This window comes from Tenrec ecaudatus, chromosome 9, assembly GCF_050624435.1.
Source record: "Tenrec ecaudatus isolate mTenEca1 chromosome 9, mTenEca1.hap1, whole genome shotgun sequence".
In the NCBI taxonomy this organism is placed as follows: Eukaryota; Metazoa; Chordata; class Mammalia; order Afrosoricida; family Tenrecidae; genus Tenrec; species Tenrec ecaudatus.
The window spans coordinates 74,401,338-74,418,272 of record NC_134538.1 but is presented as its reverse complement, the minus strand read 5'-3'; the positions used below and the strand labels follow the sequence as shown (position 1 = coordinate 74,418,272).

General features: G+C 43.8%; 1 protein-coding gene across 2 annotated transcripts in view; it reads left to right on the top strand.

Moving 5' to 3' along the window:
• BBS9 (Bardet-Biedl syndrome 9) overlaps positions 1-16,935 on the top strand; it is a 572,961-nt gene that overhangs the window by 446,592 nt on the left and 109,434 nt on the right. For both annotated transcript variants that reach the window (XM_075558202.1, XM_075558200.1), the window contains exon 20: positions 4,017-4,199. In XM_075558202.1, the coding sequence (XP_075414317.1) occupies positions 4,017-4,199 (183 nt within the window). The remainder of the gene's footprint in view (positions 1-4,016; positions 4,200-16,935) is intronic.

The window sequence follows — 16,935 nt, the reverse complement described above, 5'->3', positions numbered from 1 at the left end:
CTTAAGAGCAGTGAGCTTGGTGTTTTGGTTTGGAGAGATTTCATGGAAATGGGATCATACAATATTTTCCCTCCTGTGCGTGGTATATTTCCTGTAGCTCAATATTTTCAAGATTCACCCACTTCATTCAGGCCATAGTATATACCAGAGTTCAATGACATTTTTTGGTAAACTAATATGACATGAAGAAGCCCCTCTAGCACAATGGGGTAAGTGTTGGGGTGCTAACCAAAGAGACAGTGGTTTGCACCCCTGAGCCATTCAGTGGGAGAAACACGAAGCAGTCTGCAGCTATAAAGAGTACAGCCTCAGACACCCCAGGGAGCACTTGTACTCTGCTCCCAAGAGTTGCTATGAGTTGGAATCAACACAATAACAATGGGTGAATTAGTATATACGGAACAATATATATCACATTTTGTTTATTCAACTGTTGATGGACACTAGGGTTGTTTCCACCTTCTGCTAGTGGGAGTATTATTGTGAATACTGGTATTCAAGTATCTTTTTGAATCCTGGCTTTCAGTTCTTTTGGGTATATGCGCAAGAGTGGAATTTCACCATTATATAGTAAATCTATGTTGTTTCTGTTACCATTCAAGTTCTCTTACCCAATATCTAGTTTTTAGTGCACATTTTCGCAGAGGTGTGTTGGTGAACATTTAGCAAATGACAGGCGTGGAGGGAGGAGAAGCCTGACTTTCTTTCTACCATTTGTTGATTTCCATGTTGTAATGACTTTCGCCATGGTTGATGTCAAACCACCAACATAAGGTCACTGAATGCAAAGTTGAGAAAAATGATTAGTAGCTCACCATTGATATTTTCAACATGCAAATATAATAATCTGGAGATCCTGGAAAATAGCAAAATGTAGTATAAAATGAGGAAGTAATGGATTTTATGCATTTATCACCTTTGTTTTTAATGTAACTACAGATTTTTAAAAATCATTTTATTAGGGGCTCATACAACTCCTATCACAATCCACAATTCAGATTTTAGTAATGTCTGCTAATAACAGATTTGCATAATTCCAAAGAAAGGGTGCTGTCAAATGGGAGAGCAACACAGAAGGCATTGGTTAAAAACAAGGCCCTTTTAGAAATTGTCCACATATCAATTGTTTCATTAAACGAATACAGCCCTGGAAACACTTGTTTTTCTATGCTGAGAAATTGGAAGATAACTTGCCTCAGCTTGTGCACACATCTCCTCTAACAATGGGTGAGCTCCATTGTCCTATCAGATTTCACTTACAAAATATGAGCAGTCCCCAGGAGATCTGAACTTAATTGTGCATTTCAGAATTTGTAGTTCAGTTAGACAGGTGCGTTCAGTTCATGCTTTACCTTAATGAGAGCAAGAAAAGGCCAGAAACCTTTTCCAGGATTGAAAACCTGCCCATGCCGAACATGAAGGTGACGGTGATGAAGAGTTTGTTGGGAGTAGAGGTTGACGCAGTCGTTTCAAACAAAGTGAGAGAAAATTTATATAACATGAAAGGGTGAGGAGGACCTGCCTGTAAATTGGACATTTGTCACCCAGGTACAAATTCAAATATATAATTATCAACATTTCAATATATCAGGATATTAAACCAAGCAAAGACCCTCCTGAGTTCGGGGCCTTGTGCAACTACCCATTTCACCTTTTGTGTGTACAGTTCGGGGGGGGGAGGGAAATTATTTACATCTGCCCAGCCTCAGAACCCTCCTCTGTAAAACAGGAATGATGTCTAAGTTATTTCAGTTACATAAGCCGTTCTGGAGCGGGAGTATTGCAGACACAAAGTGCTTGACATGAAGTTTGTTGAACTGGAGGAATTACTCTAGTAATCACCATGCTAATGGTACTTGACTTATATTCTATAGCAGTGGTTCTCAACCTGTGGGTCGCGACCCCTTTTGGAGGTCCAACAACCCTTTCAGAGGGGTCACCTGATTCATAAAGTAGCAAAATTACAGTTATGAAGTAGCAACAAAATAACTTTATGGTTGGGGGGGTCACCACAGCGCGAGGAACTGTATGAAAGGGGCGAGGCATTAGGTAGTTTGAGACCCGCTGGTCTATAGGGTCACCTTGTTTCGCCAACATTGGCCTCTTGGATTTGTTTTCCTTTCTGCATCTTAATGTCTTCGGAGGCAGAGATTCGATGTCAGTCACCGTGGAATTCCCGGCAGCCCTTCCAGAGAACGCATGCACGTGCCTGGCACTCGGTAGGTGTTCATGACCTGATCAAGGCATGAGTTGGACTTCTTGACAATAAGCATCTGTGTCCTAATATGATGGCCTTCACAATGCAGCCTAATTGGTAACATTCACAGGAAGAAAAGGAGTATAAACTAAGACTTTAACAGGAGTCCGTTGTAATCCTGGTGAGGGTGGGGGAATCGAGGATTCCAGGTGTTTGGCTTAGGGATTGTGGCCTCACTTTGTCTCTTCACGGGGACTGCTCTAAGAAACGAGGAAGGGATGAGTTCCAAGCCTCACTTTAGTAGCAGAGCCCCCAGGGATATTAACTGAGGCCTATAGTAGGCTGTGCCTTTGCTAACTTCTTTCACACTTACTTTCTGTTCTGCACAATTAGGACGTTATTATAGTAATGCTTTTCCCACTAATTGGTTGTATATGTATGTTTTATTTCCAATGAATTATAAGATTCTCGTGAGCGATGAGGCATAGGGCACTTCCTTTGAACTGAAAGGGAAGGTAGCTCAATACTAGGCACATAGGAAGCAATGCAGTTTATTGGGATTCTGGCCTGGGTCCAAACTCCCAAGGCTCCACGGAGATCTGGATGCGATTATCTTTTACAGCTCCTGCAAGACCTCAACCAAGTGGCAAGAAGTCTGGTCAGCCCCGCATTTTCCGGGAGGGGACCTGCAGTTGTTTCCCTTTCCCCAGCCCACGTCTTGTTCCCCAAGTCTCCCGCCCCGAGGAGTGTCCCCCTACTTAGGTTTTCCGCACTCAGAATTTGGAACACCACACAGCTGTAGACTGCTCGTTTGTATGATGATTTTTTAACAAGCCCTTTGGGTCTGTGTCAATAAGCCATGAAATATCACCAAATGGACCATCTGCTGCACCAGACTTCTGAAGCTCCTCTGAGCTCGAGCAAGCCCCTCACGCTGGCGGGAATTTGTAGAAAGGAGCTCACGCTACCCTGGCTTTGGCTCTTCCTGTTCTGGGGACTGTCAGACGCCACGAGCCTCTGGGGCAGTCAGTTCATTGCTTTTAATGTGCAGGAACTCCACCAAGACATTAAAATAAAATAAAACAAAACACCAAGTGGCAGTCTTAGATGTACCTTCCAATTGTTGCTTTAGTTCTTTCCCCCCAGGATTATTCAAAATGATGAGAAAAGGGGTAGGGCAGAGCGGAAAGCCAATTTTAGCCCAAGTAGATTTGGCATTGTAAAGCTAGTACACCCTGAACCTTTTCTTTCTTTCTTTCAATGCCCTATAGGCTAGTGCTTGACATTTATGCTACAAAAGCATGAATTGGCTGGTCCTGTGTTTCAACATTATCAACCCTTTGGCTATAGTAAAGAAATGGCAGCTATGCCAGTACCATGTAACACATGAACACAGTTAGAGTCGCTACTTCAAATGATGAGGCGAATGCCGTTATCTTGATAAGGATTTCTTCATTGATAGAGCTCTGTGCATAGACGGTGGGAACCTAATGAAGGGTTGCTTATATTACTCTATCCTGTAGAAAGTCAGTGGACGGGGAAGCAGGCGCCGAACAATGTCCCCATTAAGCTTATCCGGAGACAGTTTCATCTCCTGGCCATATGGATTTGGAATTACTTTGGGCAGTTTCCACCCCACGCCCCCCAGAAGGAAGCGAGCAGATGAATGATAGCTCTTTTCTGACTCAACAGAGCTCGTGCTTGTGGAAGACAAAGTTCATCGAGTTGTTTGAAAGACAAGCGGAGTGTGCTAGCCGTCACCTGTTGAGGGCTGCAGGTTTGTGCAATTATCCCTAACCGGCGGCTGTCCTTTCTGCAGGTAATAGCGCTAGCAGACGCAGCTCAGGAAAACGAAGACAATCTGTTCCAGGCGTTCACCAGACTGAGAAGTGCCACCCACCTGGTGATTCTCTTGCTCCGCCTGTGGCAGAAGCTTAATGCTGACCAGGTTGCTATTCTGGAAGCGGCATTTCTGCCCCTGCAGCAGGACACTCAAGAATTGGTAAGGACCCACAAACCTGAAGTGATAACCACCAACATTTTTTAAAGAATTTGGTTTTAGGGAGATATCACATGGCTACCATATTTTGAAAGGAGCCCAACGAAAATGTGGTTTTTAGACTTGTTTTTTTTAACAAGAATGCTGTTTTTCTTTTCTTTAGGCCATAATAAAAATGTCAATTTAAGGCCTTTTTTCTAGAGCTGTTTAAAAAATAGGTACAGAGTCCATTTTTATGTGGTATCCAATCTTTTTTTTTTAATTTAGATGTGCTCTTCAATCAGTTAGAAGCCAGGGAAATAATCCCTGATGGTCACAGTGATGGCAGTAGCCCTGCAGATTAGCGTATGCTTTCCTTCTCTGCCAGAGCACCAGCCATTTTTATTTGCTCAGCATGTTTCCATTTAACGTTGCAGGGAGATAGCCTTGCAGAGCAACAGGGCTCCTCTTGCACATGCATGTGGTTCTGTAGACAAACCCTGTGCCATCAGTCCAGGGACAGGCCAGTAAGAGCGAAAAGGTGATAAAGGATGGTAGGATTTGGAGTTGCAGGCAAGGGTTGTTTAACTAAAACATTTCCGGTCCTGTGAATCCTATATGTCTGACTCAATGAGACCACTAGCTATTGTTTGGGGGTGGGGGATGTTGCATGCTTTTATTTACAAGGAGAGAAATATACATCTTGAGAATAAAATTAAAGACCCTTGAACATTTTGGGTTTATTTTTTTACTTGGGGAGACCTAAAAACCATCATTTCAGATGTATTTTTAACCCTACCTAAGAGACCATGGGTGTACGCAGAAGAGTGAAGCCGAGCTTTCAGAGTGCGTACTGAAGTAAGCCAGGTGCTCTTTTATTTCACAGGATTATTTCATTTCACCTTAAGTATCTCCTGATAATGAAGTTAAAGTGCTGTCTTCATCCTCAGTTACACTTGGGGAAATCTCGGCTTTGAGAGTTAAATCCTCGTTAGTTGTTGTCAAATTGGCTCTGATTCTGGGCGCCCTTACGCAGCACAGAAGGTCCTGTGCCGTCTGCGTGATGATCAGTATGTTTGTGTCACTGCGGCGGTGATCGAGTCTGGAGCTCACCGAGCGAGGCAGCAGTCGAGCTGGGATTTAGACCCAGGGTTGCCGACCCCAAAAGCACTACACTGTAGTTTAGTGAACCAAGTCTTGAACATAATTTTGAAAATCACCAACTTTGTCAGCTGCATCGAGTTTTCTAGAGGTAGCTAAGAGATAGATAACATTTTGAACTAATAGTAAATCAGAAAAAAATTAGAACACACATTTTCCTTTTTGAGTGTCTAGTGACACTTGATTGGTAAAAATAAAATTACAACTGAAATTCACCTCCGCAAGGACAGAAATGTAGAGCATTAGCTATAACAGTAGAAATAAGGAATGGGAACGATTGCCGTCACTTAGGAGCCAAGTTCAGTAGTTGAAGACTTGGTTGGATTTAGCTCCTGGCTCCCCAGTTAAAGGTGAAGTCGCTTTGTCACTTTGATCAAATTTCTGCATCCTTAGCTATCACCACTCCGATTCACGGGGACCCCATCTATGTCGCAGTCGAGCAGTGGCTCTCACCCTTCCCTACGCCGCGACCCTTTAACACAGCTCCTCATGTTGTGGTGACCCCAACCATAACATTATATTCGTTGCTACTTTATAACTGTCATTTTGCTACTGTTATGAATCTGACAACCCCCGTTAAAGGGTCGTTTGACCCCCAAAGGGGTGGCGACTCACAGGTTGACAGCCGCGGCAGTACAGCCTGTTTCACAGAGGTTTAATGTCGACTGTGCAAAAGCAGATTTCCAAGGCTTTCTTCAAGGTTGGCTGTGGTGGATTCAAACCTCTGCCCTTTCGTTAGCCACGGAGTGTGGTAATTATTCTGACTGCCAGGGACTCATAACAGAACCAACATAAACGTTGTGGTCAGAGTGGACTGGGGTAACTAAGTGGGATTGCTGAAGGTGAGCAATGAATGCAGTCCCACCATTTCATATATTGGATGTTTGGTATCCTCCACCTGCTTTGGTTTGGACTATGAGTCACAATAGCCCTACCTGACAGAGTGGACCTGCTCCGGAAGGTTCATGGGCTGTTAGGTTGCGGAGCACGTGGCCAAGTGCTACCTCCTGCGGAGCCCAGGGTGGCTCGGAACCACCAGCCTTTCAATCCGCAGCCAAGCGCCTAACCGTCGTGACACCAAGAGTTCTTTTGTGTTTTTTGTTGTTGTTACTTTTTCATGATCACTCCCCCATCTCCTCGTCTGGACTTGGAGGCCGGGACTATGTTTTACTCCTCTTTCTATTCTTAGTGCCTGGGACAGTGCCTGGCCATGGCAAAGTCCGTATTTCTTGGGTAAACGAAAGCAGAAAAGGGTGGCGATCAGCAAGTCCTGTGTTAGCAGCGCAGGTGTCCTGGAATTATTTCCCCAGACAGAACAGGTGCTTTGTATGCGTTTGCCATCGCGCAAGCCCGCTCCCACTGTTTTCATAAACATGCTACACCTCGTTTTTGTACATGTTGCTGACTTCACTTGACAACCCACCCCCCCAAAATCACAAAACTGTGCACTAAGCAGACCTAACATAATCTAATGGTTTCATTGACCATGATCTGAGAAGGCTCATACATTGAGCTTGAGTGAGTAGAAACAAGTAAACTTTTCACTTGTTTATTTTCTGATGGCCAGGGCACTATCATTAGGTCCATGACTCCTTGACCAGGGCTTGTGCCTCTATTGTACAGTGATATCAAATGCAACATTTTCAGGCTAGTTACATACTCATAGGCAGCAGATTCAAGAAAGTACACCATGAAAGGATGTGAATAAGACAATGTGATTTACCGGTAACATGGGTAGATGGGTGAATAAGGCTGACATTAACTTCTGGAAATGTCCTGAGATTTGCATGATGTAGACATAAGTATGCTAGAGTACTTAATTTAATCCTTTCTGTGTATTCTCTATATGGATGTGTTATTTGCAGATAACGGGAGTGTGTGTGTTAATCTATAGTATAAGTAAGCATGACAAAATGAATACTGTAATTTGCAGATATTTTGTACAAAAGAAGAGAAAAAACGCTGCTGAAGCATATTAAAATAGAAAGTTCTTGTGTTGGTGGGATATTTCTCTTGTCTAGCACAAGCCGTTTTATTTTCAACCTTCCTCATATGTATGCAAGAACTGAACAATGAATAAGGAAGGTCAAAAAAGAATTGATACCTTTGAATTATGGTATTGGTGAAGAATATTAAGTAGGCCATGGACTGCCAGAAGAATGTTGGGAATTCTCCTTAGAAACAAGAAGGCTGAAACTTCCTCTCATGTGCTTTGACCATGTTATCAGAAGGGACCAATCCCTGGAGAAGGACATCACGTTAGAGAAGGACAGCCCCGCAGAGGAAGATCCTTCATGAGATGGAACGACACAGTGGGGATAGCCATGGGCTCAAGCACTGAGAGATGTGCAGGTCTGGGCAGCGTTTCATTCTGTGGTCCACAGGGTCTCTCTGGGCCAGGACCCACTCCATGACTCCTGGCAACAAACAACACTACTGGTGCATGTGCATAGCTCCGGACCAAACTAGGAGCGTGGCTGCACAAACTTGTGTTTTTATTTCACTTCTCACGGTGCGCACATCCTACTGATTGAGTTTCTCTATCGCGCCTTCCTTTCAATGCCATCATTTTCATTGTAAATGGTTGACTAATCAAGGGCAGTAATAGGACGGGAAAAGGACACATGGAGGCTTCCTTAGCCACTTGTGTTTCTTTCATCTAACTCAACTGCTGCCATGGCTGTACTTAATGCTCACTCATTGCAACTTCCTGTGGGTTACCGAGACCCTAACTATTTATGGGAGTAGAAAGCCCAGCCTTTCTCCCTCAGAGCTGCTGGTGGTTTTGAACTGCCAACCCAACGAGTTACCACAATACCACTAGGCCCCCGTTCTCTGATCTAGTACCTTCTTTCTAGGTGTGGAGCATGTTTCCTTCTGAAGGAAAGCCCCTTAAGTATATTCCCCCATGACCCCACCTTCTGCCTAATCCGTGGTACATGTAGCATTCATTTCTTGTACTTGCTTTGAGTCTCACCGAACTTTGGCTCATCATGGGGCCAATGGACTTCTAGCTCTAAGGCATATATGTGAATAAGCAGTAAGGGACATGGTCCTCCATCCCATCGGATGTAGACAACACACAACTTCAAAGATAAAATTACTAAAGACGTCAAGTTAGTGACAAAGCATTCGACGAAGCTCAGTGTCCTGTGTGACTGAGTGCACAGGGCTCACGCTTATGAAACTACTCTGAAGCTTGGCTACAGTCAAAGACAGAACTTCCTGAAAATAAAGGCTGTTATGTGTGGGAATTATTTCCCCCAGAGAGATTGTGGTCTTCCCTACTCTCAAAATTTGTAAGGGCAGCTTTATTTAGCTCCGGATATGGGGGAATAAGTGAGTTTATCCTCATAGGAAAGTGAAGGAACTTGATTTCGCTCCTCTGAGTCCTTTTCTGCCCCATTTCTGTATTCTTTGCTGTTGTATTCCCAACATGCAGGGAGGGCCAGGGTAGCTTTCATTTATGCTTTGAATTTTAGGAAATTAGAAAGTGTGTATGGCTGTATGCCTATCGGGCTCATTGATGAGACAAGACATTTGATAGAGCCATCACGTGGGGAAGAACTGATCAAACAGGACATTTTAATACTGCTTGTCCGGCTCTTCCCCCCTCCTTTGGTGGTGGTTCTCGCTCTGGACTTAACACGGTTGAGACAGCTTATATGTTTTAAGGGGAAAAAAAGGAATCTTTTTTCATTCTTCAAGACATACGTGTACAGTATGTGGTTTTGACTTGCTCATTCCCAGTCCCCCACATTATGCCTTTAGACCTCACAAATAAATGTTATGTGATGGATATCCCACTGAGATGTGAAAATGAAATATGCAAACCTGAAATAACTTGGAAGGAGGGCGAGGCAGGGAAGAAAGGAGCCTCTTACCAGAAGGTTGAAAATACATCCCATATTGAAGTTATTATGATACCACAAAAATCTGAATGCAATTTAGATGGTTTACTTGAGGGAGGATGGCAGAGTGCATGTGTGAGGGGGAGAACTTTCGACATGTGGACAACATTTACAGAAGGGACTCTCAGCTCAAGGTCAGATGTCCCTGCAGATACTGAGAGGGAGAAGAAGGCGCTCAGCAGATACTTTATTTACGTCACCAGCAGCTTTGCTTGGAGGCTTGCTGTATCGCGATTTGGACGCAGTGTGTCAAAGGCAGGGTGGATGCAGCAGGCAACGCAGGACCACTTTTCCTCTCAGGGCCTCAGGTTCCCAGAGTAAAAGTTAATGTAGAACCATCATTGTAAACTATTTAAAAATACGATTAATTTAGAATCTTTTGTGATCATAAGAAGTCAGGATCTTCACACTATATTATCTGATTTAAAAAAATCCATTTGGAATAGAAATGTTTTTGATTTGTCTCTTCAGTAGTGCTCTTTCACTTGTCACCTCTCAGTGCTGTTTTGGAACAATTGAATGTTGGTGTTGTAGACCATCGTGTGTGATGTGTGTGTGTGTGTGTGTGTGTGTGTGTGTGTGTGTGATGAACTGGTTTGTCACTTATGAATCCAGGTATATGGGCTAATATCAGACTTATGGACTTAATCTGGACTGGACTGGGATGTCTTCTCAATGTTCAGTTGCTCTTGTATATAAATATCTTTCTTATACACATATGTGTGTCCATGGATTTGTTTCTCTAGTCTACCCCGACTAACACAGAGGGAATCTTACCGCCACCAAGAGAAGAGTCAGAAATAGAGTGGGTCCTTTGGATCCTGAGATTCCTGCACATTGGTCCTCCTAGGTTTAGGAGACAATTTTGATACCAGAAGATTGGCAAAGGAGCAGCATCAGCAGCAGTCAAGCAGGATCAAGAGCAAGAAACCAAGCAATAGACGTCCCAGCCCTTGGAGCAACTGGCGTTGAGTGCCTTTGGATGGGAAGCTGGTTCATAGAGTAGGAGGCCTTTGGGCACTTAATTGAGGCAGCTAGGTTTACTGACTCATGGGATTGGAGCTGAGTGCTTTCAGTTGAGGCTTATAGCAGAGTTACATGCCCTTTGGGCATTCCTTGGCACCTAAAAGAGCTTTGTAACATTGCCCGAGCAGGGCAGAGACTGGCCAACTGGCTAAGGGCCAGAGAGTGGCCTGCTTGTGGGCATGGCAGAGAATTGTCCTGACAGAACAACTGTGTCCTGAGCACTTCTCTCACCTGAACTGTAACTTGTTAGCTTCCCTAATAAACCCCATAATGGTGAGCATTCTGCTGAGCTCCGTGTCCATTACAATGAATTAGCACACAGGAAAGTAGAAAGTGTCCTGGGAGAGAGAGCATTAAAAGTAGAGCATGCTGGGGGAGACAGAGCAATCGGAACATCTGCTAGGGATATTTCCAAAACTTAATTGTGTTCCCTGCTTTCAAATTAGGAATTAGGGACATAACTAGGTTTCTGAATTCTCAATGTAGAATTCAATGACCCTTTATTTACTTGAAGTTCTGTGCAAAATGAATGTTTCTACTAAGATGGACAAGGGCTGTGCTACTGGTTTGAGTCAGAGAGGATTTGCTCTACTACAGACATCTTACTCCACGACGCTGCACAGAAGCGGACAGCTGCACCACTTGCCTGCCCCGGGATTGGCCTGCTAGGACAGATCTTTTGCCCATTCATTTATGCATTCCATGGGCATGTATTCATTGTGTCAGGTGAGCCCAGCCACTACATTTCAGGCCCTGCTGTAGGCCTTTTGTGACTGAAACACGTAGGTCCCATCCTTGGTGGACTTACTTCAACATTGCAAGAAAACGTATATACATCCTCTGCTGTCCAATCTGCTAGCCACTTGTCCCTATAGCCATTTCAATTGCATTTTGAGCTCTTTACCCTTGTGGGCCACATTTTAAGTGCTCAGTAGCCTCATGTGGTGAGTGGATCGTACATTGAACAGCACAGGTACAGAGCACTCCCAACATCACACAGACTTCTATTAGATCGCATGGTTAGTCATTTTATCCATTGAGGGAACTATATCAGCACATTTTAACAAATGAATAAAAATCTAACTGGATGCTGGCATTCAGTCATGCCATGGTGTTTTTACTAGCAGCGTTGGGATCAGCGTGGTCAAATATTCAATAACCAGAAGTTCCCTAGGGACAGGAACCTCCTCTAGGGATGTTTACACATCTCTACCAAGAGGAGACTGACTACCATCACACCACAGAGTCAATTCTAACTCAGAGTGACGCTATAGGACAGAGCTGAACTGCCCCCTTGGGTTTCTGAGACTGGAACTGTTTATGGGAGCAGAAACCCTCCTCTTTCTACTATGGGGTGGCTAGTGGATTTGAACTGCTGATCTGTGGTTAGCAGCCCAACATATAAGTCATATGCCACAAATATGTCTTGGAATAAGTACAGCCAGAGTACTCCTTAGAAACAAGGATGGCAAGACTTCATCTCACAGATTTTGGACATGTTGTCAGGAGAGAGAGCCCCTGGAGAAGGACATCGTGTTTGGTAAATTAGGACAGTGAAAAGACGAGGGTCCTGAAAAAGGTGGATTGACACGGTGACTGGAGCGATGGGCTCAAGCATACGAAGCCTCGTGAGGTTGGGGTGGGATGAGGCAGGGTTTTGTTGTGTTGTCCACAGGCTAGCCGCCAGTTGGGACCACTCAGCAGCACCTAACAACAGTAAGGGGGAAACGAGATACTGACACACATGCCATTGTTTCTTCTTCGTGTGGCCTCTGTAGATATGTAAAGACCAGGAGATCTTGTGTAATGAACCTGCACCCGGCCTCAGAACGGTTTGAAATCCTTCAGGATAGTCATTGTCTCTCAGAGTTGGAATGTAGAGACTACTCTTTGCCCCCCCACACCGCTGCTACCAGATCAAATTCTCACTGTCCTGGTTTACAGCTGACTTCTCAGATGCCCAAGGGTCTTTAACGCGAAGCCTGGCAGATGCCAGGACAGCAAAGGAGGTAATGCTCTGCTGTGTCCACATGGGGCCTTCTCAGATGTCTACTGAAAGATCATCATCTTATTCCAGGGGAATCATGGAGCGGGAGAAATGGTGTCCTGGCTTTGAGACCCGGGTGTGTAGGATCTTAGAGCTGGGAGGAATATTGGCACGGCCCACACTTTTCCCTTTCTTTCAAAGGACCTTGGGTCTCTCTAGGAGATAATTATGGACTATTTGAAAAGCAAATGTTTTATTGTGTCTTTTAGGGTTTAACCGGTACCTTCCCTAACATTGAACTTAAGAACCCCTGGGAAAGTTCAGATGGAAATTTACTACATCAGTGGGGAAAGAGTTCTTGGACTTTCAGCCTTATGTTTTGATTGATTATTCCTTTTACAAACTGATAATGGGAAGAGAACCCTATTTTTAACATGTTCAACATGGTTCATGTGAGAAAACAGATGTTTATAATAGGAAATCTTATTGTGTGGAGGCACTTATCAAGGCTCACTTACAAAGCTTAGAGACGCCTAGCATCACAGGTCAAATTGAATGTAAGGGCCATTGTGCCTCCTGTCTCGATTGAGTGATGACTGAGCTGGCTAATCGTTACCATTATTAATGACCTCTTCTGAAAAGGCAAACAAAGGGAGGAAGTCTGGTGTCAGTATTAAGCCTGCCTTTATGACTGTTAAAGTATCATCATAATTATAACTGTCTATGGGAAAATAGTACAGAAAGTAAATATTTTGGTAAGTCCCATGATGCTGGCCAGCAAGATAAATGTGAAGAATTAGTTTTGTGCTCTTAATGGCCACTTTCTCTGTGTTCCTGTTGGTTAGACGCAGCTAGTGTTGACTTAATGGCATAGTAGTCTGCATCAGCAAAATCAAATATACTGTATAGACTCGTGTATAAGCTGGGTTTTTTTTAAACATTGATTAGGGTCTCATACAACTCTTATCACAATCCATACATATACATACATCAATTGTATAAAGCACATCTGTACATTCTTTGCCCTAATCATTTTCAAAGCATTTGCTTTCCACTTAAGCCCTTTGCATCAGGTCCTCTTTTTTTCCCCTCCCTCCCAGCTCCCCCCTCCCTCATGAGCCCTTGATAATTTATAGATTATTATTTTGTCATATCTTGCCCTATCCGGCATCTCCCTTCACCCCCTTCTCTGTTGTCCGTCCCCCAGGGAGGAGGTCACATGTAGATCCTGTAATCAGTTCCCCCTTTCCAAACCACTCACCCTCTACTCTCCCAGTATCGCCCTTCACACCCCTGGTCCTGAAGGTATCATCCACCCTGGATTCCCTATGCCTCCAACTCCTGTCTGCACCAGTGTACAACCTCTGCTCTATCCAGACTTGCAAGGTAGAATTCGGATCATGGTAATTTGGGGGGAGGAAGCATCCAGGATCTGGGGGAAAGCTGTATTCTTCATCGGTGCTACATCGCACCCTGACTGACTCATCTCCTCCCCTAGACCCCTCTGTGAGGGGATCTCCAGTGGCCGACAAATGGGTTTTGGGTCTCCACTCTGCACTTCCCCCTTCATTCACTATGGTAAGATTTTTCTTTTATGATAATGCCTTATCCCTGATCCCTTTGGCACCTCGTGATCGCACAGGCTGGTGTGCTTCTTCCATGTGGGCTTTGTTGCTTCTGAGCTAGATGGCCACTTGTTCACCTTCAAGTCTTTAAGACCCCAGACACTATCTCTTTTGATAGCTGGCACCATCAGCTTTCTTCGCCATATTTGCTTATGCACCCGTTTGTCCTCGGCGATCATATCATGGAGGTGTGCAGCCAATGATATGATTTTTTTGTTCTTTGATGCCTGATAACTGATCCCTTCATGACCACGTGATCACACAGGCTGGTGTGCTTCTTCCATGTGGGCTTTGTTGCTTCAGAGCTAGATGACTGCTTGTTTATCTTCAAACCTTTAAGACCCCAGACACTATCTCTTTTGATAGCCGGGCACCATCAGCTTTCTTCACCACATTTACTTGTTCACCCATTTTGGCTTCAGCAGTTGTGTCAGGAGAGTGAGCATCATAGAATGCCAATTTAATAGAAGAAAGTATTCATGTGTTGAGGGAGTGCTTGAGTGGAGATAAGCTGAGTTTTTAAGCACATTTTAAATGCCGTTTTTGTGGTAAAATTAGGTGCCTCAGCTGATATTCAGGTCTGCGTATACTCGACTATGTACGCTAACATACCTGGGAGCCTTTCTGATGGATTTCTTACTGTTTTCATAGCTGAAGTACTTGAAACGCATAAGAATAGGAAGTAAATTGGACTGTAATCGGACATGGTCATGTGTCCCTTTTGTCATTTGTCTCTGTACGCCAACTATGAAGTTAGGCTTTGACGGACACACTTGATCTTATGTACACATTCAAGTAATTGTCCCATGGTGGCTTGCCTCTCCCTGTGATGATGGAAGCTGTGCCACCGGGATTTCTGATCCCAGCAGGGTCACCCATGGTGGACAGGCTTTCATGGAGTATACAGATCAGACAAACTGGAGAGAAAGGCCGGGTGCTCTCCTTCCCAAATTTGCTAGTGGAACATTCTTGGATCCCAGCAGAATATTGTTTGATATAGTGCTTACAACTGAGTCCTCTAGTCTTGAAGACACTCAGCGTGCACAGTGGCTTCAACAACTGACTTATGCAGACCAACAATCGAGATGATGATGGTGCAAGCCTGGCCAGCATATTGCTCTGGTTGCCATGAATAGAAGCCAACTTGATGGCAATTAACAACATGAATTTCTAAACAAGGAGGCTAAATAAATGTGGGTGGGGTGGAGGGTTGATTAACTGAAGAATTACTTCTACTGTAGGCCATTCTGAATCTTCTATGCACTAAGTGGGGATTCAAATATTAATCACTAAGTAACAAACAACGTATAACGATCATCATCATCCCCTCATACTTGTCAGTTTGATTCTTGAATGGGTGCCTATATTCATTCAATTTCCATAAAATACCTTTTCCCAGCCTTGCTTTGCGACTTTTACTAATTATAAAGAGATGGGTTTGGGATTTCCAGACGCTGTCTTCTTTTAGAAATGTACACAGAGACTGGTGACTTCCTTCCCTTCAGAAGCAGTGGCTTCACTGCTGTGGCCAGTACTAAATCTGGATGTCACGGCATCTCCGTGTTTGCTCAATTTCCCAGGACTGATGCAGTAGCGACAGGCTTGTTATTTCGGCTTGCAGGCCTGGTGCCCATCATCTACGTACTATCCAGGGCTCTTCTTGCCTCCTTCATTTGGAACTTTAGTGCCAGGCATTCAGGACTTTTAAACATGCTTTATTTCAAAATCCTAGAAATATTTGGTCTGTAAAGCCAAATCATATTTACACAGGTTTTCTCCTCACTCTGGGACATGGTGGTTTCATCAAATCAGGATGAAATGAAATCCATCGCACCTTCTCAGTTCCATAATATTCTGTGTTCATCCCTCTGCCTGACTACATCTGCCTTTTTACATAGGCAGATCAACTTTCACCCCACCCCCATTTATTTTAGCTTCTATTCTTTTGTGAAGTTCCCTTTGGAGTATGATACAATTAAGTTCTCATTATATATTTGAAAATTGTCATACAATGTAGTTTCAAAAAATTCATGAAAAAATCAAATGAAAAGATAATGGGTATTTTTGCTTGAACTTTGTGAAGCCTCTTTGTATGGGCTTAAGGGTGCCTGATAGTGTAATGGATTATGTGGTTGGCTGCTATGAACCACACGGCCAGCAGTTCGAACCTAGCAGCTGCTTGGTGGGAGAAAGGTAAGACTTTCTGTTCCTATAAAGATGTATAGCTTCAGAAACTCGTGGGGGCAATTCTACTCTTCCCTATAAGGTCACACTATAAGTTGGAATTGACCTGGGGGCAGGGAGTTCTTTTTTTTTTTTCCTTTTTCAATTGTATGTGCTCAGCGTAGACTTAACAAATATAAGGACTGATTCGTGTGGTGCCATCAGGTCTGTTCTGACGCACAGCGGCCCTGTGTACAACAGAACAAACTCTACTCGGTCCTTCCCCGTCCTCACGATGGCTCTTAAGATTGAGTCCATTGTTGCAGCTGCCGTGTCCATCCAGCATATCAAAGGTCTTCCTGTTTTTACACTGCTCCTCCACTTTCCCAGGACTTGTCTCTCCTGAAAACATGTCCAAAGTACATGAGATCTACTCTTGTCCTCTTTGCCTCCCAGGTGCATTCTGGCTATACTTCTTCCAAGACATTTGTTTGTTCTTCGGGCAGTTTGGGGTGTTTTCTATATTCTTTGCTAACATTGTAATTCAAATGCATAGATTTTGCTTCGGTCTTCCTTATTCAACATCCAACTTTTACATGCTTACGGGGTGATTGAAAATACTATGGCTTGAATCAGACACACCTTAGTGCTCAAGTAACCTCCTTGATTTTCAACATTGACTGCTGCTTCCATGAGTATTGTTTGTGGATCCAAGCAAAATGAAATCCATTGATGTTATCTTGATGTTGCCTATTGGTCCAGTTGAGAGGATTTTAGTTTTCTTTACATTGAGTTGTAATGCATACTGAATCTTTGATCTTCATCAGCAAGTGCTTCAAGTCCTCGTGTTCCACGAGCAGTATCGTATCATCTGCATAGCTCAGGTT